Consider the following 22957-nt stretch of genomic DNA (forward strand, 5'->3'; position numbering starts at 1 on the left):
CCAAGAATTGAACTTCATACCAATCAGTAGCTGATACCCCGTTTTACATGAGAAATCTATTCACAAATGGATCATCAGGGGGCGCTGTATGACTGATATTGTGGTGAAACCCCTCCCACAGTGTGATGTCAGGACCATGGTTCTGACATCACACTGTGGGAGCCTTGTTGCATTATGGGAAATAACAGCTGTTTCCAACTGCCAAAAAAGCAAGCAGCATCTCCTTCCACTGACATCACCTGCCAGCAGTAAAAATGTCACTATGTGGTAAATGTCAGAATATAAATCAGGGAGAGGAAAGATTTTACAATGGGCAAACACTGACTAAATCATTTATACATAATTATTGTAAAAATGAAGCATTTTTTGTATTACATTATTTTCACCTGAGTTCCTCTTTAAGTGTGCAAGGCCCCATACACTTGCATTGCAGTTGAGTTGCCCTGAGGTAAAACAGGGTAATGCAACGCACAGTTACATTGCAAGTGTGTAAAAGGGGCCTGAGACAGAGCAGGAGCCAGTATGTACCACTGTAATTCTGGAAATGAATAACCCTTATTAAAATGCAAATAAATAGTTTTGGAAGCCTAGTAGCATAGCTTCATGAGGGGGGTGTTTATAATTTGTAATATTTGAATCCAATTCAGGTGCACCTAAAGTTAGTTTGCAGATTTCTTCTGTGTCGTGGAGTTGCCAGGAGACATTCTTTCACAGATGCAGTTTATGATCAGGAAATGGCTAATCCAGTATATACTGTAAATGCGAACAGCCATAGGCGTAACACATGGAAGATGCATTAATCCACAGATATCCATCTCACCATTCATATAGTCATTAATGCCAGTCTCCAGGGATAGGCGGCATATTGCATCTTAGTATTTCTGTAATCTTATTGTTTCACAGTTCATTAATTATCTTGTCTGAATGTCTCTAATAGCTTTCATGATACACTTGATGAATCGGGAGCTTGACGTGTACATAATGAAAATGTAACTAGTCCATGGAATTATGGGTATTTCCCAGAAGCTGGGGCCCTGTGTGCAGTAACTTAGCTTTGTCCCAGTGTGAAAGCATCTTAATAACCAGTGGTAACTCCGCCCTTCAATGGTTGTGTTTGCATGAATTAGGCCCTTTTACACTTACCGCATCACGCCGCGTTGGTACTCTCCCCCACTGCAGCTCGTCACAGTGGCCATTAGAGTCTATGAGAGATGACACATTGCGATGCGACGGAAGTGCCGCACTAGTAACACACAAGCTGTGGTGTGTTACCCTCAATTCTCTGAAGTTGCGTATTTTTCGTTTCTTCAGTTGCACAGCGGCTATAACGCACAGTGCGACTTTTCAGCTGCGGTGCGATTTTGAACAATCACACCGCTGTTGCAAGAGCACAAGTATAAAAGGAGCCTTATGTTACGGTAAATGAAATTCCTTGTAAGTGCATTCTTGTTTGGCTAAATAAAATTATTCTGATATATACCGTATTTTTCAGATTACCGAGGTTTAGAGGAAAAAAAAACAGGGAAAAAAATATATACTAAACCTGGTGCATCCATTGTGAAGGGGTATCTTGTACCTCATGGCCCCTCGTACCTCTTATGTCTCCCTGTAAGTACAGAGGCGCTCAGTGTGGTTTTGATGCTGTTAAGCTGTATGCTCCTTTTTGATTGGCTTGATGAAGCGGGATTGAGCCCGTGAAACGCGTTGCCTATTTTTACTGTAGAGTATAAATAAATTGTTGTTTGACTGTTGATGCCACAGTCCTTCCTTTGTTTGCTTTGTCTGCATGGATGGGATAGGCCCACCACTGCCCCATCGGTTTTAAGCTCGTTTAAGTGACTTTTATTCTATTGGCGCCTCTGGCAAGCTTCTACATATTATGTCTCCCTGTGTCCTCCTCTGTCCCCCTTGTGTCCTCCTGTGTCTCCCTTGTGTCCTCCTGTGTCTCCCATGTGTCCGCCTCTGTCCTCCTCTATACCCCTTTGTGTCCCCCTGTGTCCTCCTCTGGATAGGCACATTACAGGGAGTCCCCGGCACTGCGGCGGGTTGAAGGATCGTATTGGCAATCGTTCACAAGTCAGGAACTCCCTGCATTTGGATTATAAGACGTAGTGACTTTTTTCCCCACTTTTGGGGGAGAAAAGGTGAGTCTTTACAGCAACAAGGCAACCGGTGTAGGAAACAATATTAATGGAACCCTAAGCAGACATAAGACAGACATGCATACAGCCTGATCATAAATGGTTGGACTGGACAACTATTATCTTAGTGTCATACAGAGCTTAAAGCAAAACTCCAGGGATAGTGAGTGGAAGTGTCTAGAACCTTGGATGAGTTTTCATTCGTTGTTGTCCTGTGTCCCGGTGTGAATTTGCCTGACTTCCTGTCCAGACAGGAAGTAGGAAAATCTCTCAAAAGACTGTCAGAGATGACAATAATTAATACAATTGTAATTTACAGTGGAGTAGAGTTAGCATTCCTACTAAGTTTTTAAGGCTGTGCCTAATTTCCTGTCCTTAAGACTGCCAGTAAACATATTAAAGCAAATCTGAACAAAGAAAACCCTGAGAATCCCCCATGAGGAGATGAACTAGTGTCGGTTCTGTCAGATTTTAACTGCTTACTTTTTTAATTGTAGTGGTCCTTTAATTAATTCACTACTGTTTTTATACATCTGTAGCAATCACAGCTGATGTAATGGTATGTAATGTTTTCTTTTATTGTGACCATTTCATCCTATTGTTGATGCGTTGCAGATGTAGCAGCTTTCACCTGTCACATTCACACCAAGTGAAAGTTAATGTTAAGCTCCCGATTCATCAAGTATATCATAAAAGCTATTAGAGACGCTCAGACAAGATAATTAATGAACTGGAAAACAGTAAAAATCCCAGAAACACTAAAATGCAATATGCCGCCTATCCCTAGAGACTGATGGCAGCACACGGGAAATTATACATAGATACAGTACATGTATGATTACATTTAAAGTGAAACACGTTTTGTTAAAGGACCTCTGTCGTAAAAATATTAAAATGTTAAATATATGTAAACTTATACAAATAAGTACGTTTCTTCCAGAGTAAAATGAGCCATAAATTACTTTTCTCCTATGTTGCTGTCACTTACAGTAGGTAGTAGAAATCTGACCGAACCAACAGGTTTTGGGCTAGCCCATCTCCTCATGGGAGGTTCACAGGGATTTCTTTATTTTCAAAATGCACTTAGTGAATGGCAGTTGCTCCGTCCAAATGCCAAAAAAAGTGTACAGTGAGCAGGAAGGCCAACCAGCATCTTTGTGTAAATCTTTTTCAGGGAGTGTCTTTATACAGATTAAAGGCCATGCTGAGAATCCCCCATGATGAGATGGACTGGTCCAAAACCTGTCGGTTCTGTCAGATTTCTACTACCTACTGTAAGTGACAGCAAAATAGGAGAGAAGTAATTTATGGCTCATTTTACTCTGGAAGAAACTTACTTTTTATTTGTATGTGTTTTAAATTTTAAGATTTTCGCGACAGTTCCTCATTAAGAAAATGAAACCATCCCTTCTGTCCAGTTCAGTGTATTGTAGAGACTGATGAGAAACATTTCAGTTTGCCTATCTTGTTTTTTTTTCTGCTTACAAAACCTAGTCGCTTCACAGTGTTCCAAGTGGGGATAGTCAGACAGCAGTGTGAGGTTAAAGTGTACCTGAGGTTAAAAAACTGGATACTTGCCTAAGCAGAAGGAAGCCTGTGGAGCTTGTGCAGTAAGCTAGATCTGCTTGGGCACGAGAGGCTCCATGATTATGTGCAGGTTTGGCAGTGCTTGCGAGGGTGCGGCATGGCTTGGATCTTCCAGAGGATCTTGTCGAGCGGCGGCGAGGCCTCAGAGGACATGGGAAGTCTCTACAGGTGGGCTCTGGGAAAGAACGCCGATTTAATTGCACGGATCATCTGCGGACTGGGTACCTCTCTCTTTTCCCTCTCTCTCCCCCCCCCCCCCCCCCCACACACACACACCTTGGAGGAAGCCGAATTGTGTGGTACCCGTACCAGTGAGTGATGAGTGATTGAGTGGCTTCTTGAGATCCACTTTTTTTTTTTGGTACTAAATAAAATGTGCCTTATTGTTTCACACCTACTGAGTGATGACACTATATTTTTTGTATTAAGTCTCTACAAGATCCAGAGGCTTCCTTTTTCTTAAAGAAACCTAAAGTGAAAAAAATGCAGATTTACTTACCTGGGGCTTCTTCCTGCTCCCTCGCCATCATCCCGCACTCCGCCATTCCTCCAGTGTCCCCCTCCAACAATGGATGCGCCGCACGCCTGCCGTGCGCTTCCTCCAACGTGCTACGGTGGTCGGGAGCACTCTGCGCTTGCACAGTAAGCAAACATTGCTACTGCGCATGCACAGAACGCTCCCGGCCACGGGAGAGCGGTAGAGGATGTGCACGCGCAATCTCATTGGCTCACATTGATCACAGCGTCAGGAGTCAAAGAAACTGGCTCCTGACCAGCTCACAGAGCTCTGCTGTTATAGCGACGGCAGAGTGAGTGGGCTTTAGTGACGGGTGAACGGTGACGGGCGATTCTGTGGAGTGAGACGTCGGTAAGCCCCGCTTTTGGTACCTGCAGTCACTGGACCTTAAAGAAAATCTGTAAAAAAAAAAAAACCCTTCTGGGGGATTCTTCCCTCTGGATGGGGAAGCCTATGGTTCCTGATGAGGCTTCCCTATTCACCTCCGTTCTGGCAATCCAGCACTGTAAGCCCCCGAACACCCAGGAGGTAAATATTTCCTGCCACGAACCAGCACAGGCACAGTAGTGGCTTTCCAGAGGGCTCAGGCAGAAATAGCCGAGCCCGATTGGGTCCTCTCTACTACGCCTGCCCTGGAGCCGGGGAAGATAAGTATTGCAGGCACTACTGCGCCACAGCCAACTTCCCTGTCGGCTGTGGTTTCGGGTGCTGCCAGCACTGGATCGCCGGGATGTAGGTGGATGGGGAAAGCTTCATTTGGATCCAGAGGCTTCCCCCTCCTGAGGTAAGTATCCCCAGGAGAGTTTTTTTTCCTTAGGGCCCGTTCAGACTACAAAATGCGGACCGCAACGCATGCGGACCGCAACGCGTACGAACGCACGCATGTCCGCGTTCGTATGCGTTGCGTGGCTGATCCCATCACTGAAAAGTGAATGGGACAGCCGCGCGTTTTTGTAAAATCTGCGTGCAGCATGCGTTCCCGGACCGCACAGGTCCGGAACGCATGCTGTGTGAACATCAGACATTGCACTCTATGCAATGTCTGATGTCGTGCGTTTTGGCCACCTGCACGCGTTTCCAAAACGCGGCTGGAAACGCGTGCAGTGTGAACGGGCCCTTACAGTTTGCTTGTAAGGGGCCAGAGACTGCTGCTGGTATAAAAGTGGTTAAACAATACCAGTTGCCTATCACTCTTGTAGTTCTTCTGCCATCAGTTGCGCCTGAATTGCACTCCTGAAACGAGCATGTGTCTAATCCAGTCAGACTTCAGTCACAGCACCTGATCTGCATGCTTGTTCAGGGTTTATAGCTAAAAAAAGTATTAGATACACAGGATCAGGAGAGCAGCCAGGCAAATAAATATGGCAGCCTCCATATTACTCTCACCTCAGGTTCCCTTTAACAAAATCAAAGTTTCTCTTCACATCTAATGTCAGTGTGGCTGTCTTGTGGAAGTCGAGCACGGGCGGATGTGCCGAGATTATAATCTGTAGGATAGAGTAAGAAGCCGCCTTCCCATCACCCCTCTCTGGAAGGAAAGTGTTATTTCTCCTGTTTGGGAAAACTGGATGGTGCCTCATTATAAACTGTTAATATTCTGCACCACTGGACTATTGCAGCTGTTCTAATGAAAATAAGAGCATATTTCAGGCAGCGTTATCAAGTGATGACTGCTAGTCATTTGCCTGAACGTGTATCCAGTATGAATAATTCATGCTACATTCATTAAATAGAAGTAAATAACTGGCTCCCCAGTGACATGGCAGGTGGCAGTAATACCATTTTCCTCATCAGAAATGTATCAGTAATTGCGTCTTGATTTACATTCACCCAGGAAGCAGGTTTTATTGAAATTATTACAATCTTCATTTACATTATTGCTTATTTTTTACTTTTTTCCCCCTTCACCTCCAGTAGAATGGATTAATAGTAATGCATTTTCTCTGCTCTTTTTTTTTCCTGTAGGCAGCGAAGGAACAAACTCAGGATTTGATCGTGAAGACAAATAAACTTCAGGGAGAAAAGTATGTGGTGAAACTCTTCATGATTATGACTTGTTGTAAAAACTACCATACAGTTTTGATAATTGGATGAGCTGAGGCCGGTTTCACACTGCTAACTGGCGTTTTCTACGACCCTCTCATAGCACCGCAACGGCAAAAACAGCCTTTGGGGATTTCAGTGTTAATACGTGGTAATCCCCATCTGGCAGCAGGCTAAGCAGGAAGTGAGGTTCTGTAGCGCTCACTTCCTGTGGCCAAAGAAACGCATTGCACAGAAATGTATTGATAAAATACGCTTGTGTGCCGCAACGCTGGCGCAACAATTTTTTTAACATATACGCGTCGCCATAGACTTACACGATTTCCGGTCCACCACACGTCGCCATACAAGTAACCTACCAACGTAGGTATGGGCTCGCATCTGGGTTGCAGCGATTGCGTCACTTTTGCCGCATCGCGTCGGTGTCAAAGGCCCCAAAGACTTTTGCTGGCGTATCGTTGGCCTGCGGTTAAAACAGGTCAAAGCACCCCGCGCCAGTGTGAAAGGGGCCCAAGGCTGAGACATTATCAGACTAATGTATATGTGTGGTGAAAACTAGAAATCGGCCCAAGTGGGAAGTGCGTGGCCATTTCTAGAACTGGCCGATTTAAAGTCCAAATTGTTAGTGAATTCTGACTTTGGCCTACAGTTTGCAGAATGTCTGAAGTAAGTTGGTCAAAATCCAAAATTCCTCTTCCTTCCCCCCCCCCCTCCCCCCTTCCCGATTCTTAGATCTGTTCTCCGGTCCTTCCTGTGTGTTCTTGGAACACACCTCTGTTCCCCCTGCTCACCTGTCCCCACTGCTGTATCCATCCATCCATCCTTGGACAGCTGTACGGCTCTGTTGTGGGGCGGGGTCTGCCGGATATGTTCCACAGGAGAAGCTGCAGATGCTGTAATGCCAGATAAAACGTACTTCTCTGATGAGGATTCCTGTATGTAATTTGTAAGAAAGAATACTCTAAAATTTCACATCAGGACCTTCGCCCCTGGACTTCAGTTCCTGGACTTCAGGGGCGGGACTGGGGCGGCTGCCGCCTCTCCTCATGCATCTTTACTTAACCTATTCGGCTGGTGGCATGTATAGTGTTTCCCGCTGGTTGTCCTAACTGCGCATACACAGTAGCATTATCAGAGGGGTAGCACAGAATGACATTACACCGGCAGGGTCGCTGTTGGGGCTGTGCAGCCAGTATAATGGTATAAATCTTTTTTGTGTGTGTGTTAAACTAATTACCTGAAAAATATTTTGCCCTATTACATGCCTCCCTGTGAAGCACTTTGTGGCCTAATCCATTTCCAGTCTCCCCCCACTGAGATATGAGAAGAGCCGTGCAACCATGGTAACATGCTGGGCAGACATATCAATGCAAGATTTACAAACGTACAGTTGGTGTAGAGTTTAGCAGTACTAGGTCTTCTGTTTCAGGAAAACAGGGATAATAGTGCTACTTTTGGGTCAAGCCAGCATTATGTTTACTTCTTTACTAGTGTCCCTACTACTATCCAGCATACTGCTGATCTATACAAATGAAGCATAGCTGAAAAGAAGAGGGCACTTTGTAGTGTCTGGTGTAGAGCTGGGAATGATGCTCTTTCATAGAACACATTTTACATGTTTGGTGACAGCGTGTCACTGTAATTGTATTGCAATAATTGGGTATAAATACAGAACTTAATTCCATTTAGATGTAGAAATAGTAAGAGTCCTAAACATGATTTACTCCACAAAACTATTGTTGTACTGTATAGCAGAAAGCAAATAGATGAACAAATTCCCCTATTTTATGGTCAACATAAAGTGCAGAAATATGCATTATTTCAGGTTTATTTTATGCCATTGCCTAGAACATTGCCTGCTTCATTCATTTTACAATGTGATGTGCTGGAGGAATGCGGCACGGAAATCAAAACTATAATGACGCTCTTCTCTCTTCTTTTAAAGGGAACCTGGAGTGAGAGGAGTACGGAGGCTGCCATCTTCATTCTGTAATAAACAATGCCAGTTACATGGCTTCTGTGCTGATGCTCTGCCTCTAATACTATAGGTCACTGGCCAAGAATGAGGATGCAGATCAGATGCTCTGACTCTGATCTGACGCCACTGGCTGCATGCTTGATGAAGGTGTGTGACCCACACAACTAAAGCCTAAAGCTCAGAATGATAGCCTGGCAACTGGTATTGTTTATAAGGGAGTGAAGATAGCAGCCTCCGTATTCCTTTAACTTCAGGGTCCATTTCAAGTACACCAGCCAAAGCTGGAATTTAAAGCAAACCTATGACTTTTGAAAATTTAAGTTGTGGTAGATATCTTGGGAGAGGGAAGCCTCTGGATTGTTTTTAGGCACTTATGTTCATGACCAAAAGTTTCACAGGCAGTTGTATTGACCTGAGGAAGTGGACCAAGACCCGTGAAACACATTGTCTACCCTGCATGAATAAACATTACTTTTTCCTTTAAAGAGACTAACACAATTTTCAGCCTTATTTCTTCTATCCTATAAGTTCCTATAGCTGTTCTAGGGCCTGATTCACAAAGCGGTGCTAACTGTTAGCACACCTGTGAAAACCCCCCTTAGCACGTCTAAACGAGCTTTTCGCGTGTAAAACTTTATGCGCATAAAACTTTACATGCGCACTGCACAGAGCGCAGGGCGCTCCGCGCGAAGTGCCCATTAAAACCAATGGGACTTAGCGCGCATAAGACTTTGCACACGCGCGCGATCTGATTGAGAAATCCGGTGCTAACCTACTTAGCACCCTGGTTAGCACGTCTAAAGACTTTAGACGTGATAAGTAGGTTAGCACCGCTTTGTGAATCAAGCCCCTAATGTGCTCTGTCTTACTGCAGCCTTTCCTAGTTGCCGACTTGCAGGGGAGGACAGGGCCAAGAAGCGGCTGGGCGTGTGTACGCAGCGGGCGCATGCGCGGAGACAGACCTAGAGCCCGTTTTGAAACGGCCTTAGGTCAGCTAGTAAAGAGATAATTTGCATATTCAGTAATGATGCATTGTGGGAGACCGCAATCGCTCACTTAAACCTGAATGATTGCAAATACTTTCTGTTTTAAGAAGGCAAATTACATTGAGCGTTGGCCTTTTTGTAGGAGGGCTTTTCAGTCTCTTTTAGTCCCCTATACTTGCCTAGTAGTTTTGGGTCACCCTGAGCGGCCTGGGTATTCCGGAGTCGGTGGTTTCATAAACTGAGGAGTCTGAGTCGGATGATTTTTGTACTGACTCCACAGCCCAGCTTAGCTGCAGTAGCCATTCTTCAGCTATGCTGCATACTGTAATAATCTTGCTTTATGGACTCTTTATAAATATTTATATCTCTGACTCATATTTACCCTTTCTTGTCCACTTCTTTGGTTTTTTTCCTATTTAATCTCAAGGGCTGCTGAATTTTGTAGCACATGTGAAAGAATAGGTTTCATGTAAATCGTACCCCCCTTTTATGTGCTCTCATAAGGTTGTTTGCAAATTTCTGAAGAGCAGATTGATAGCCGGCAGACGACAGCGCAGCCATAATTGAGATTTAATAACCGCTCGACTGTCTGCAGTGTACCGTGTGATGAAGCTTTTCTTTTAGTGGCCAAGTGTAAGCAGACCGGAGATTGTGCAAAACAAACAATTCCTGGGTGACAGTTCACATTACACCCCAGTGAAGTTTTATGCTTCATTTGTAATAAAGCCCTGGTGGGTATAGGTGGCCGTGCTGTCACATTCATCTCTGTAATAGGCATTCAAAATGGAGAAAAAGTCATTTGTTACTTTATTCACATTGAGCAAAGAATAATTGGCCAGCATGGCTCGTTAAACTTGCTTTATATCTAAGTCTTATTTTGTAATTAGGGCCGTTGAGCTCCTGTAAGTCTAGTTGGATTTGGTAGAGTTAAATTGTAGGTCACAAGGGACGTGGATTGAAACTTTGCCCGTTTTATAAAATGTAGTGGAATATGGAATGAGTACAAGATCCAGGTATAGGTGGCTGGATGCAGAGGGAAGATGGGAGCAAAGCTGCAAAGGTGAGCATGTGAAACAGGGCTGTGGAGCCGGAGTTGAAGCAATTTCGAGTACCTGGAGTCGGAGTCAGTGGTTTCAATAAACTGAGGAGCTGGATGATTTTTGAATCAACTCCATAGCCCTGTTATTAGACTAGGTAGTTGGAGTTGAGTAGTTGGAGTAGGAGCAATTTTGGGTACCTGGAGTCGGAGTTGGTGGTTTTATAAACTAAGGAGTCGGACTCTGATCATTCTTGTACCAACTCCACAGCCCTGGTAAGAATTAGACTAAGGAGTCGGAGCTGGATCAGTTTCTGTTTAACTCATGTTAAGTTTGAGGAAACTGGATGACAACAATGCATAAACAGCAGACAGTCAGGGACTTGAGTTAATAGTGTAGAGAGGTCAGGATCTGAGATATTTGAGTGCCATCAGCATAGAGGTGATACTGGAAACCAAAAGGGCATATTAAATGTCCCAGGCCATGAGAATAGATAGAGAAGAGGTCCTAGAACGTAGCCTTGTGGTACACCAACAGATAGCGGGCGTGGAGAGGAGTTGATGTTGGAATAGGAGGCAGTGAAAGAGTGTCCAGACAGTTAGGAGCTATCCTGAAAGTAGGATATAGTGCATAATCATAACAGATATCCATATGGTTGATTCATAATACAACAAACAAAAGCAATAACAAAAATAAAGAGAAAAAATAAATAAAACTAATAACATAGAGAAGAATTTCTGTATATATATTATATTGTAGGTCTAGAGATAGTATGGGTTTGGTCTGGTCTGCCCTCACTTTTTATTGTGTAGTCATATATCTAGAGGATAGTATGTAGGTCCCATAGTAAATTTACATCACTTGCATATTCAGATTCATACAGTTCCAGTATTATCTAAAACGGTGGCTATCTGGACACTATCATTTTTAAAGTATTTTTTTTCCTTCTTTCTATCCATACATACAGCATTTCATCAGACTTTTTCACCCCAACACCAGACTTGCTGCTGCTAACAATGGCATTTCCCCCTCTCTTATTACGTTTCCTTCTTGCACTCATGCCGTTTCTGTTACAGCTGTTATCTGCCCTCCTGATTGTGTGCTTTCCCACTGCAGTTACACTTTCAGAATCCTCATTCTTGCCACTTTCACAGCTTTAAGGTGATTTTTTTTCCTCTTTCCTGGAATTGCTAATTAGAAGCTAATTTTCAGTCTGTGGCATAATTTTAACTTTGCACGCCTATGAATATTCAGCAGCTATGTTCGGAAATCCTCAGGGAGTAATTCTTCCAGAATAGTAAAAGGCTGCATTGAGAGCTGGTGAAGAGACACGGGACAGGTCATTCTTTTCCTGTATAATCTACCCCATGTGTGGACTCGCTGGGAAAGGACTTGTTGATTTATGTAAGTGCACTTGACTTGTGTCCCCCGGTTGTGAGAGTCATTGAGTGTCATTTAACACACATGCTGGGGCTCTGGGCCGCATGAACACAGGTTGTTGCATCCTGTCTGTGCGTTTTATCTTGTCTGGTTCAATAGGAAGAGCCAGGGAATGTATTAATTACCGTAGCTCCCAGCTGTCCTTTTTAGAAAGCCCATCCTTTTGTTTTCTTTTTGTATTTGTCTCATTTTTAATTCCAGCACGGATACTTAGAGGAACTCCAGCCTACACAAACATACTGTAATTAAGTTACATTAGTTATGTTAATTAAAATAGATAGGTAATTTAATCTCTTACCCACACTGTTTTAAAAGAACAGGCAAATGTTTGATTTCATGATGGCAGCCATCTTTTTGGTTGAAAGGAGGCGACAGGGAGCATCAGACACAGTTCCAAATGTCCTGTGTGCTGATCAACCCTCCCAGTTGCTAGGCAACGTGAATAACAACATAGGAAATCCCATCATGCTCTGCACAGCATCAGGGAAAAAAAGCCTGGGCTTTTTTTCTTTGATGGGTGGAGCTTAGCTAAAAATGCAGCTAAAAATGATTCTTTGGTAAGAAAAACAAAGTTCTGATGCTGTGAACTGTTAAAGAAACACCAAGCCTTTTCAGTTCTGCTGAGTAGATTTTTAGTCTGGAGGTTCACTTTAAATTAACTACTATGCTGTTTAAAGAGGGACTTTAGCAAAAAAGGGGTACAAAGAAATGAATACATTACAAAGTGAGAAGTTAAATAATAAGAGAGATTGAAGGCACCCTGAGGGCCCATTCACACTAGGACGATTAGCGGGTGATTCCTGCTAACCGCTGAAGCGCTTTACTGCGCTAATCGCGGTAAAATATCCTGCGCAAAACAGTAGCGCTAGTTTCTACTGTTTTGACGCTTTCAAGTGTGAATGAGCCCTAAGCGGTGCCAAAAAAAGAAACCTGGACTTACCTGGGGCTTCCTCCAGCCAACTGTATCCTGTCAGGCCAGTGCCAGTGATCACTGGCCATTCGTGACAGTAGTGTTACTGCTTCATCTCCCATCTAGCCACGGTTCACTGACCAGCGCCTTATACTGCTTCTTACTTCCTATGAAGCGGTTTGCCTGATTGGACGCTAGGAACGCCACTAACATCTTGAACATGGTTATATTGTGAAACTCCATGATCTGTTTTTATTCTTCCTCATCACAATCCGTGAGATAGGCTGAGATGTTTGCTTCTGAAGAAGAGACTATGACTAGAAAAAAGTTGTGAAACGTGCGTTAGGCTATGCTGTTTGTCACGTCACGTTATTCAAGGACAATTTTGTTGTGCTGCATCACATTTGACTATTCATGATTATTATATTAAAGCTATGTTTTTTTATCATATAGAGTGGTTTGCAGAAGTATTCAGCCCCCTTGAAGTTTTCCACATTTTGTCACATTGCTGCCACAAACATGAATCAATTTTATTGGCATTCCACGTGAAAGACAAATACAAAGTGGTGTACATGTGAGAAGTGGAACGAAAATCATGCATTATTCCAAACATTGTTTACAAATAAATAACTGCAAAGTGGGGTGTGCGTAATTATTCAGCCCTCTTCGGTCTGAGTGCAATCAGTTGCCCATAGACATTGCCTGATGAATGCTAATGACTAGAGTGCACCTGTGTGTAATCTAATGTCAGTTCAAATACAGCTGCTCTGTGACGGCCTCAGAGGTTGTCTAAGAGAATATTGAGAGCAACAACACCATGAAGTCCAAAGAACACACCAGACAGGTCAGGGATGAAGTTATTGAGAAATGTAAAGCAGGCTTAGGCTACAAAAAGATTTCCAAAGCCTTGAACATCCCACGGAGCACTGTTCAAGCGATCATTCAGAAATGGAAGGAGTATGGCACAACTGTAAATCTACCAAGACAAGGCCATCCACCTAAACTCACAGGCCGCACAAGGAGAGCACTGATCAGAAATGCAGTCAAGAGGCCCATGGTGACTCTGGATGAGCTGCAGAGATCTACAGCTCAGGTGGGGGAACCTGTCCATAGGACAACTATTAGTCATGCACTGTACAAAGTTGGCCTTTATGGAAGAGTGGCAAGAAAGAAAGAAAGCCATTGTTAACAGAAAAGCATAAGAAATCCCATTTGCAGTTTGCTACAAGCCATGTGGGGTGCACAGCAAATATGTGGAAGAAGGTGCTCTGGTCAGATGAGACCAAAATGGAACTTTTTGTCCAAAATGCAAAACGCCATGTGTGGCAGAAAACGAACACTGCACATCACTCTGAACACACCATCCCCCCTGTCAAATTTGGTGGTGGCAGCATCATGTTCTGGGGGTGCTTCTCTTCAGCAGGGACAGGGAAGCTGGTCAGAGTTGATGGGAAGATGGATGGAGCCAAATACAGGGCAATCTTGGAGGAAAACCTCTTAGAGTCTGCAAAAGACTTGAGACTGGGGCAGAGGGTAACCTTCCAGCAGGACTGCGACCCTAAAAATAAAGCCAGGGCAACAATGGAATGGTTTAAAACAAAACATATCCATGTGTTAGAATGGCCCAGTCAAAGTCCAGATCTAAATCCAATCGAGAATCTGTGGCAAGATCTGAAAACTGCTGTTCAGAAACGTTGTCCATCTAATCTGACTGAGCTGGAGCTGTTTTGCAAAGAAGAATGGGCAAGGATTTCAGTCTCTAGATGTTAAAAGCTGGTAGAGACATACCCTAAAAGACTGGCAGCTGTAATTGCAACAAAAGGTGGTTCTACAAAGTATTGGGGGGGGGGGGGGATGAATAATTATGCACACCCCACTTTGCAGTTTTTTTTGTAATGTTTGGAATCGTGTATAATTTTCGTTCCAGTTCTCACGTGTACACCACTTTGTATAGGTCTTTCACGTGGAATTCCAATAAAATTGATTCATGTTTGTGTCAATAATGTGACGAAATGTGGAAAGCTTCAAGGGGGCCGAATACTTTTGAAAACTACTGTATTGATGTTCTGGGCCTTTAAAGTAGAGCTGTCAGCCATACTATCTCAGAAAAGAACCCACACATATAAGTAGATAAATACTTACATAACGTATTCCACTGTCCAAGTTTTGATTTTAGAGATTTTTCTATAGTAAAAAAAAGAGAGAAAATCCTTCTTAGGATTCTCCATCTTAATTATGTCTATTTTGAAGCCAATCCTGATGCCATTTCCTCCCTTACTCTCCTGTGCCTTATTGTGTATGCATTGCCCACCCTTGTCCCAGTCTTCAGGCACTCCCACCCAGCTCTGCAATAGAAAATACATTGTCTCAGAATGACAAATATTGGCCAATCTGAGAGGAACAGAGGTGTGGGAGGGGAAAACAGGAGGGAAAGAGGCTTCAGCTAATCAGGCTGCATTATTTAAGTCTGAGGGGAAAGTAAAGCAGCAAAAATAGACAACCCAGCATGCCCTGCAACTTTCTTTGTGCGGCAGATGCACCAAATAAGACTTACGGAAACTGGGGAATGTTGTTTTATGGATAAGAAAACTAAAGATTTTTAACTTCTTGATTGCCTGGTTAGCATCCTTATTACCATATATACTCGCAAGCAAGCCATCCCGCATGTAAGCCGACCCCCCAACTTTCACCTGAAAAAACAGGGAAAAATGATTGACCCTCATATAAGCCGGGGGTAGGAAATGCTGGCCGCCTTATTCCCCTAGTGTGTCCCAGTATAGCTAGTATAGTGCCCAGTATCGCTAGTATAGTGCCCAGTATAGCTAGTATAGTGCTCAGTATAGCTAGTATAGTGCCCAGTATAGCTAGTATAGTGCCCAGTATAGCTAGTATAGTGCCCAGTATGGGTAGGTAGTGCCCCATTATAGCTAGTATAGTGCTCAATATAGCTAGTAAAGTGCCCCAGTTTAGCTAGTATAGTGCTCAGTATAGCTAGTATAGTGCTCAGTATAGCTAGTATAGTGCTCAGTATAGCTAGTATAGTGCCCCAGTTTAGCTAGTATAGTGCTCAGTATAGCTAGTAAAGTGCCCCAGTTTAGCTAGTATAGTGCTCAGTATAGCTAGTATAGTGCTCAGTATAGCTAGTATAGTGCTCAGTATAGCTAGTATAGTGCTCAGTATAGCTAGTATAGTGCCCAGTATAGCTAGTATAGTGCCCAGTATAGCTAGTATAGTGCCCATTATAGCTAGTATAGTGCCCAGTATGGGTAGGTAGTGCCCCATTATAGCTAGTATAGTGCTCAGTATAGCTAGTAAAGTGCCCCAGTTTAGCTAGCATAGTGCTCAGTATAGCTAGTATAGTGCTCAGTATAGCTAGTATAGTGCTCAGTATAGCTAGTATAGTGCCCCAGTTTAGCTAGTATAGTGCTCAGTATAGCTAGTAAAGTGCCCCAGTTTAGCTAGTATAGTGCTCAGTATAGCTAGTATAGTGCTCAGTATAGCTAGTATAGTGCTCAGTATAGCTAGTATAGTGCTCAGTATAGCGAGTATAGTGCTCAGTATAGCGAGTATAGTGCTCAGTATAGCTAGTATAGTGCTCAGTATAGCTAGTATAGTGCCCAGTATAGCTAGTATAGTGCCCAGTATAGCTAGTATAGTGCCCAGTATAGCTAGTATAGTACCCAGTATGGGTAGGTAGTGCCCCAGTATAGCTAGTATAGTGCTCAGTATAGCTAGTAAAGTGCCCCAGTTTAGCTAGTATAGTGCTCAGTATAGCTAGTATAGTGCCCCAGTTTAGCTAGTAAAGTGCCCCAGTTTAGTTTAGCTAGTATAGTGCTCAGTATAGCTAGTATAGTGCCCCAGTATAGCTAGCATAGTGCCCCAGTATGGGTAGGTGGGTGGGTAGGTAGTTAGTGCCCCTCCCTGCTCCCCCCGTGGCCGCCGCTGCTATTACCTTAGGCGGCGCCGCTTCCTCTATCCTCGTCCTGCTCCGGTAACTAATTCACAGCAGCGCGCCCCTCGCTGCTGTGATGGCGGAGGAAACCATAGAGAGCGGCTTCCTGTAGCGGCGATGCCGTTACTATGGGAACCGCTCTCTATGGTTTCCTGCGTCATCACAGCAGCTAGGGGCGCGCTGCTGTGAATTAGTTAGTTATCGGAGCAGGACGGGGATAGAGGAAGCTGCGCCGCCTAAGGTAATGGCAGCGGCGGCCGCGGGGGGAGCGGAGAGGGGCACCACCTACCCACCCACCTACCCATGACTCGCAAGCAAGCCGACCTCCCAACTTTTGGGCCACTTTTGGGGGGTGCAAAATTTGTCTTGCTTGCGAGTATATACGGTACTTCTTTACTAGATAAAAAGAAATAATTGATTTTTGATTTTATGCCCGACAGTTACACTTTAAACCAGTGGTCCTCAAACTTAGGCCCGCGGGCCGAATGTGCCCCCCTGAGGCTTTTTTGCTGGCCCCCATAAACAAATCGTATTACTTATAGATGCGGTCAGCTACATCTTTAAATATTGTTAGTCCGTATATAGAATAGCAGTGCTGGCACCACCCATCCACATGGAAGCCAGAAAGCAGTAATTCACTGGTTTCCAATCAAATTCCACATCAGGTGACACTGCTGTCCACTGCAGGTTGTCACCTGGGTATGCTTCACTGTCTGGCCCGCAAAGACTTCTACGTCATTTTATGTATGTCCCGGCTCCCCAGCAGTCTGAAGTACGTTGACCCGGCCCTCGGCCCAAAACGTTTGGGGACCCCTGCTTTAAACCCTCATTTGCTGTTTGGTTTTTAATTGGATTGTTGAATGATTATTAGAGAGGTAGCTGCTACTCTGAATACTAATATTTAAATGTGACCCCTGCCTTAGTGATCTGATTGTCTCCTGCATCCTAAAATCAGCATAGGTTATCTTGCTTCAAACTGGCTCTAGACTGTGGCATTGACATTGGATTTTGAACCTCACAAGGTGGAGTTAGTGACGCGATTTGTTTAATGTTCATTGTTATGTGCTATGGAAAAAATTGTTGCCGCTATAGAAATGTGCAATAATAACAGTGAGCATCTGTTTTATTGCCGCAAAAGGAAATAACAAGCCAGGCAGCTGAAATAATAATGCCACAAATGTGCTTTTTGTAGAGACAGGGCTACTTGCAGTCCATTACTAGTATAACCTGTGTAGTATGTAAGCTGTGGGGCTTGCATAGCATGTCTAGCATGGTCTCTGTTGCTTCGCACTTCAATAGGACTAGATTCCTGCAGTCATCAGATCTCTAATGCACAAAATGTGAACTGAAAGTTTGCATTTGGTCAAAATCATACCATGATGTATCGGTACTGTAAAAGTCATTTTGTAATTATGGGCCGGATAACATAGGCTTCTGCCAGCATCTCGTTTAGTCGATGATGAATGCTTTTCTGCAACCCAGCAAAAAGGCGTTTGGCATCGGCTCTGGTAAACTGAGGAGTTGGATGATATTTGTGCCGACTCCACAGCCCTGGTAAGTATTAGACTAAGGAGCCGGGGCAATTTTGGGGGTACCTAAAGTCAGAGTCAGTGGTTTTATAAACTGAGGAGTTGGATGATATTTGTGCCGACTCCACAGCCCTGTTTTGGAGCCCCCTGGGGGGCACGGGAGCACTGAATGTAGCCAACGAGATGTGGAGATCTAGCAGGGCTGTGGAGTCGGAGTTGGAGCAATTTTGGGTACCTGGAGACTGAGTTGGAGTCAGAGTCGGTGATTTCATAAACTGAGCACTCTGAGCCGGATGATTTTTGTACCAAATCCACAGCCCTGGTAAGTATTAGACTAAGGAGTTGGAGTCGAGGAGTCGGAGTTGGAGGCATTTTGGGGACCTGGAGTTGGAGTCGGTTGATTTTTGGACTGACTCCACAGCCCTGGGATCTAGAGCGGCGTTTACTCGAACGATGTGAGAAGCCATAACTCTAGTTTAAAAAGCGCTTCAATTCACTTTAAGGCACAGAGCTTGAGTGGAAAACACCACAACTGCAGTGTTTAGACACTCCTGTGAAACGCCCCTTAACATTATCAAATGTATGTTGCGTTTAACAGGCTACAAATGTCTATGTAGAGATGAGTAGAGAAAACTGCATTCTTTTGCTCACCAAGGATGGATCTTCATTTTTAAGGGATCATATACATTCACTGTATTCTACTGGATATTTAAATGTTTGGTCAGTTACATGTGGAACATTATTATTTCTGGCTAATGAGATCCCCCAAAATTGCCAGCATTTGGCAGGTGTAAGTCGTGTTTTTTATAGAATGCAGGCTAATGCCAAATGGTTCTGGATAATGATACCCTTACACCATCTTTCCCTTCCAAGAGCGTGCAAAATTATCTTTAAATAGCAAGAGTGAGGTTGCCTGAACTGAGAGGGATATGGAGGCTGCCATATTTATTTCCTCTTAAACTATACCAGTTGGCTGGCAGTCCTGCTGATCAGGGCTGGTTCTAGACTTTTAGCTGCCTGAGGCAAATTTGTGACGATGCAACACCCCTTACCCCAACCCCACCTTCCCCGATTTGGAATGATCACACATCACCCGCCAATTTACTCTGCTTCATTTAATGTTCTCACATGCTGCAGCTCAACACAATAGCACATTGGCTGGCTGTGAGTCTGTGACAAACAAACTGCTCACCCTCATCCACTCCATTCCTCCTCAGTAGTGCCACCTCCTCCCTTCTGCTGTGCAAGTCAAATGAAACACTGCTGCTCTCCTGCCTCCACCTCCTCGCTTACTGTCAGACTCCTCACACAGCACAAGCTGCTTTTCCCCAATGATGACCTCTTCACCTCGCTCTCCTCTCGCATCTCCCCCTACTCTGACCGCATTCGGTTAGTGTAAACACAGTACAAACATGCTGCCCCTGTGATCTCTGCACCTGATGCAAATGTTTCACCTTGCTTCATGAGAGAACCGTCCCTGCTGCAGATCATCTGCCTCTACTTTCGGCCATAGACCCTGAATATGGATGCAGATCAGGTTCTCTGGGAAGTCTGACTGGATTAGCAGCATGCTTGTTTCAGGTGTGTGATTCAGACACTTCTTCAGCTAAAAAAATAAATAAATATGGCAACCACCGTATTCCTCTCACTTCAGGTGTCCTTTAACTCCCCAAAAATCATGTTGGTATGAGATGTCCTTTAATTCCATGTAGTAGATTTAATATTCCCTCTCCTGGTCTTACCAAGCATCAAATGACACCATCTGCATTATCAAACCGTTTACATTCCCATTGTACATTGAAATAGGCCTCAGCCAGCTGAAATCACTCATGAAATAATTGTTTGCACCTGAGGAGAGCACACAAAAACGTTTGACAATTTTTAGACCAGATATACGGATCTTGTGACCAATACAGACAGTTTGAATCATGAGTCATGAATCACATTATTTTGCTGGAAAGAAAATGCAAGATAAGTATGCTAAGCTGTCTATATTCTCATCTCAATTCTCCTGCAATTGGATCCAGCACTTCTTTGTATGCAAACAACAACGACGAAACATTTGTAAAGCGCTTTTCTCCTTTTCAGATCCAAAGCCTGTAAGCTTGTCTCAGATAAGTACATAGTTGCGGTTTGTGATGTGTTACAGAAGAAAACAAGTTGTGATCATAAATGCCAGACAAAACAGGTGTCTTTCCAGTTATGATATAAATGTGTCCAGGGTTGGAGCTGTCTTTATTGAGTGTGGCAAGGCCTTCTAAAGGGAAGGGGCAGCATGACAGAAAGCTCTGGCTCCAATGGTTTTTTGCAACTCTTGGGGTGGTCAAGCTTTTGTTCTAAAGATGTGGGAAGTGTGGTGCAGTTGCAACAAATCCTTCAGATATCTGGGACCTAGGTCGTGTAGGGATTTGTACGTTAGCATGCCAATTTTGAATGGGATTCTCCATTTTATGGGTAGCCAGTGAGCATATGCACCTGTTTAGTGCTTGCATTGCGTGCGATTCAGTCAAGCCCACTAAAGCTCTTGTGCAATGCCTTCTGAATAGCTTAAAGAGAACCCGAGGTGGGTTCTAAAAACGCTATCGGCACACAAAGGCTGGGTCTGCATATACTACTCAGCCTCTGTTGCTATACTGCTGCCCTCCCCCCCCCCCCCCCTGCGCTCTGCTTGCCCCCCATAAATCAAATGCCGAGCTGTCTACACACAGCATGTCGCAGCCGGCTTTTACCTTTGGAAGTGTCAGTATCGCCGCTCCCCCCCTCCTCCATAGCTCCGTTCCCCGCCCACGTCCCTTCCCTCCAATCAGCGGGGAGGGAAGGGACGCAGGCGAGGAGCGGCGCTATGGACGAGGTGGGGGAGTGGCAGAGAGTGACACTTCCAAAAGAAAAACAGCTGGCTGCGACACGCTGCGTGTCGCTAGCTCGGCGTTTGATTTATGGGGGGGGGGGCAGCAGAGCGCAGGGGGGGGCCTGGGGGGCAGCAGTATAGCAACAGAGACTGGGCATTATATGCAAACCCAGCCTTTGTGTGCCGATAGCGTTCTTAGAACCCACCTTGGGTTCTCTTTAAATGATCCTCTTGAGGCTGGGAACACATAAGACGTTGTGTGAAAGGCTGCATTTTGCTGCATATGTGTTTTGAGTGTATTTGCGTTTTGCACATTCATTTTGCTTGCGTTTGAGTTTGCACATATGACTCTTAAGTGCATTCTTGTGCATTTTCTATGCGTTTTTCTATGCATTTTATATAAGTCAACAGGAAGAGGAAATACATCATCAAACTTGTTTTTTTAAAAACACGCAATACAATTATATACCTCTGCATCGCCATTGACATACATTATGTGCGTTTTACGTGCATTTTGGAAAAATACGCAGCAAGTTCACCGTTTTCAAAAACGCACATTGCAGAACGCAAACAAATGCGTTTTTCATGCGGCCCATTGACTTACATTATACGCATTAATGCCAGTGTTTTATGCAAGCTAGCTTTTCTGCCTTGTGTGTTCCTACCCTGAATCTATCAGTCCTAATGCTTCCAAAACAACAATGTATAGCAATTTGTCTTTATGTTGCTGTAGCACAACTCTGTGCTGGAACTGCCTTGTCTGCAGATCTACCATTGCAGGAAAATGCTAGTCTGAGATCTTGTATTTTGTTAGCAGTCTGCGGAGTTGTTTCCATTACTCAGTTTTGCTGGGATCGTCTTATCTGCTGCTTGAAGAAATTATTCAGTGGAAAATATTCTTGTCTTCACAGCAGATAAAAATACTGTTATAGGTGGTATTGATGTGAAGAAAGAGTGTAAGTGAAAATTGCTTATTCCATCCAAACGTTGATTCAGTTAATTACTTGTGGGCTTATTACAAAGTAAAATGAAGCTAGAGTGGGACCACGGCATAACGACTTTAAAAATTGCTTTTTGCAGCTCTGTAAGTGTTTGTATGCTGTGAGAACAAGCTTGTCTGGGGATGAGATCATCGCTGTTATTTCTGTAACTCACTGATGCCAATCTGCCCATGTCTCTCTCATGCTCTACTTTATCAAAACAATTTATTTAACAAAATACTGTAAGGGGAAAAGAGTTGAACCTACCCGGGGCTTCTAATGGTCCCCCGCAGACATCCTGTGCCCACGCAGCACTCACCGATGCTCCAGCCCCGCCTCCGGTTCACTTCTGCAATTTCCGACTTTTAAGTCGGAAAACCACTACGCCTGCGCGACCGTGCTCCCACTGATTTCACCAGGAGCGTACTGCGCAGGCGCAGACCGTACTGGGCTTTAACTGGTGGTGGGGACCGAAGCATCAGTGAGTGCTGCGCGGGCATCGGATGTTTGCGGGGGACCATTAGCCGCCCCAGGCAAGTTCAACTCCTTTTTTTTTTTTTTTTCTTTTTTCTTCCCCCGACCTCCCTACAGTACTCCTTTAAAGCAGAACTAATAGTGGCTCTTTACTGCTGGCGAATAAGAAAGGAAAACGGACAGCACCAAGTTCCATCATCTATTAACACCCCCACTAACAATCCGATGAGCTTTTAAAGTTTTTGCTTTGTTTTTTTTTCTAATACTTATATGCACAGAGGGAGATACTGCTTGCTTGGTAGTTTAAAGTGTACTCGAGGCGACGTGATATGAGATAAACGTGTATGTACAGTGCAAAACATATTAACCACTTTCCGACCACCCACTACTAATTGGCGGTGGCAAAGTGGCTCCCCCAGGACCGCGTAACGCAGATCGGCGGAGGCACCTGAGGGACTGATCAGCCGGGGATCGCGCACATAGATGCGTGCACATCCACCGGCATTAGGCTCCGCCCACCCGCAGCGTCAACTCG

At 44.2% G+C, this 22957-nt stretch overlaps 1 protein-coding gene across 1 annotated transcript in view; it reads left to right on the forward strand.

The window, feature by feature from the left end:
• COG6 (component of oligomeric golgi complex 6) overlaps positions 1–22957 on the forward strand; it is a 162589-nt gene that overhangs the window by 21059 nt on the left and 118573 nt on the right. Inside the window, exon 4 of the mRNA XM_068265035.1 lies at positions 6211–6269. Within this exon, the coding sequence (XP_068121136.1) occupies positions 6211–6269 (59 nt within the window). The remainder of the gene's footprint in view (positions 1–6210; positions 6270–22957) is intronic.

This window comes from Hyperolius riggenbachi, chromosome 2 (genome assembly GCF_040937935.1).
Source record: "Hyperolius riggenbachi isolate aHypRig1 chromosome 2, aHypRig1.pri, whole genome shotgun sequence".
In the NCBI taxonomy this organism is placed as follows: Eukaryota; Metazoa; Chordata; class Amphibia; order Anura; family Hyperoliidae; genus Hyperolius; species Hyperolius riggenbachi.